At 52.8% G+C, this 1,926-nt stretch overlaps 1 protein-coding gene across 1 annotated transcript in view; it reads left to right on the forward strand.

The window, feature by feature from the left end:
* reln (reelin) overlaps nucleotides 1-1,926 on the forward strand; it is a 104,281-nt gene that overhangs the window by 36,242 nt on the left and 66,113 nt on the right. The window contains 3 exon segments of the mRNA XM_084477669.1: nucleotides 1,089-1,140; nucleotides 1,142-1,169; nucleotides 1,171-1,229. Of these exon segments, the coding sequence (XP_084333795.1) occupies nucleotides 1,089-1,140; nucleotides 1,142-1,169; nucleotides 1,171-1,229 (139 nt within the window).

A 1,926-nucleotide genomic window follows, 5' to 3' on the forward strand; every position in this document is an offset into this window, starting at 1 on the left:
TGTTGGTTTGAGACTTATTTGTGTGTGTGTGTGTGTGTGTGTGTGTCTGCGTCTTCGTCTGTGTCTGTGTGTCTGTGTGTGTGGGAATGTGTCAGTCTGTGTGTCTGTGAGTGTGAGACGTTTGTGTCTGTGTGTGAGTGTGTGTATGTATGTTTGTCTGTCTGTGTGTGGGTGTGTGTCTGTATGTGTGTGTGTGTGTGAGACAGATTTGTGTGTGTGTGTGTGTGTGTGCGTTGCACCACGTGCCATACTGACTGTTCGGTCTTCATCAGACGCGCTAGCGATGCCATCGGGGCGCTCTGTAAATAATTGAGGAGTTTAAAGTGTTCCCCCCTGTGTCTGCTGGCCGGGTGATTAATGGACACCACCCAGAGGCCCTGCCCTTGTACTCTGAAGCACACAGCGGAGCGCGCCGGAACCAACCAACGATTGGGTGACATGATGTCATTTGAGGCATGCAATCATAGCCCGGAACGAGGGTGCCATTAATAAGAGCCCTGGTGTACACTCACTTCAGGAGGGGGGACGAGGAGGAGGAGGAGGAGGAGGAGGAGGGGGAGGGGGGGGAGTGTGGGATGGTGTCGGCGTTCCTGTGGCAAACCATGCATGGAGACATTTTTTGTCCATGTTCAGATGTGGTATTCCCACTGACATTCAAGGCCTTCCACGACATCCTGCTGCCTTTTTTTATCCCTTTGTTTCATCTTCATCTTCATGACATGACAATATTTTAATTGACTAAGTGAATAAGTAAATGTTGAAAAACTTGAATGAGTTGACCGACATCTCTGCCTCTCTCTCTCTCTCTCGCGCTCTCTCTCTCTCTCCTCCCCGCTCTCCCCCCCCCCCTCTCTCTCTCTCTCTCTCTCTCCCCCCCTCTCTCCCCCTCTCTCCCCCTCTCTCTCTCCCTCTCTCATCCCCTCTCTCTCCCCCCTCTCTCTCTCTCTCTCTCTCTCCCTCTCTCTCTCTCTCTCTCCCCCCCTCTCTCTCTCTCTCTCTCCCCCCCTCTCTCTCCCTCTCTCTCTCTCTCTCTTCCCCCTCTCTCTCCCCCGCTCTCTCCCCCTCTCTCTCTCTCTCCCTCTCTCCAGCCGGTGTGATGCCTGAGCGCCAGTTCAGCGGGACACAGTTTGTGTGCAGCGTGTGCGTCCCACGTCAGCCACCAGCCCTCCAGGCAGCTTCAGCTTCATCTGGATCGCCCCCCCACCTGGCACCGGCTGTGTCAACTTCCTGTGAGTCTGCCTGTCTCTATCCCCCCCCCCTCTCTCTCTCTCTCTCTCTCTCTCTCTCATTCTGTCTCTCTCTCTGTCTCCCAAAGAATGGACGAAGAATGGAAAGCGTCGTTCTTGGTGCTTGTCGTTTTTTTGGTGCTTGTCGTTCTTGGAAGAATAACCAGCAGGTCAAGAGTGCGTAGTGTGCTGTTGACAGTTTGATAGGATGCTGCTATTGCGCAATACCCCCCCCCCCCCCCCCCCCCCCCCCCCCCCCCGCACAGAGGCCGCCTGCGGCCCTGCAAAATAAAAGCCAGGCTTTGTCACCCTAAACAATCGGAGCGCAGCTGATTACTCCACAACTGTACACAAACGTCTGTTTATAATAATAATAAGAGCAATATATTTGATTACAATATAATATTCAGTTGTTAGGGTTAGCTAACCCTGCTTTTCCACAGCCATTGTTGTCCGTCGTCTTCTCCGTGGCCTGCGGTGGTCTGTGGGGCCGGAGTGAGTGTGACTCAACGGCTGGCTGCTGGCTAGCCTTGCAGCGCTTGGGGAGTTTTTTCGACTCTGAAAACGTTGGCGCAGTTTTTCGAAAAATGTTCTGGTTCTTTTCGAAATGCAAACTTGTGTGTCGGACTTGTACGCTCCTATGTATTTGTGGGGTTTATAACAATGACAGTACTTGGTCCGCCAAAGATAATTTGTGTCC

Source organism: Micromesistius poutassou, assembly GCF_964030765.1.
Source record: "Micromesistius poutassou genome assembly, chromosome: 13".
NCBI classification, from domain to species: domain Eukaryota; kingdom Metazoa; phylum Chordata; class Actinopteri; order Gadiformes; family Gadidae; genus Micromesistius; species Micromesistius poutassou.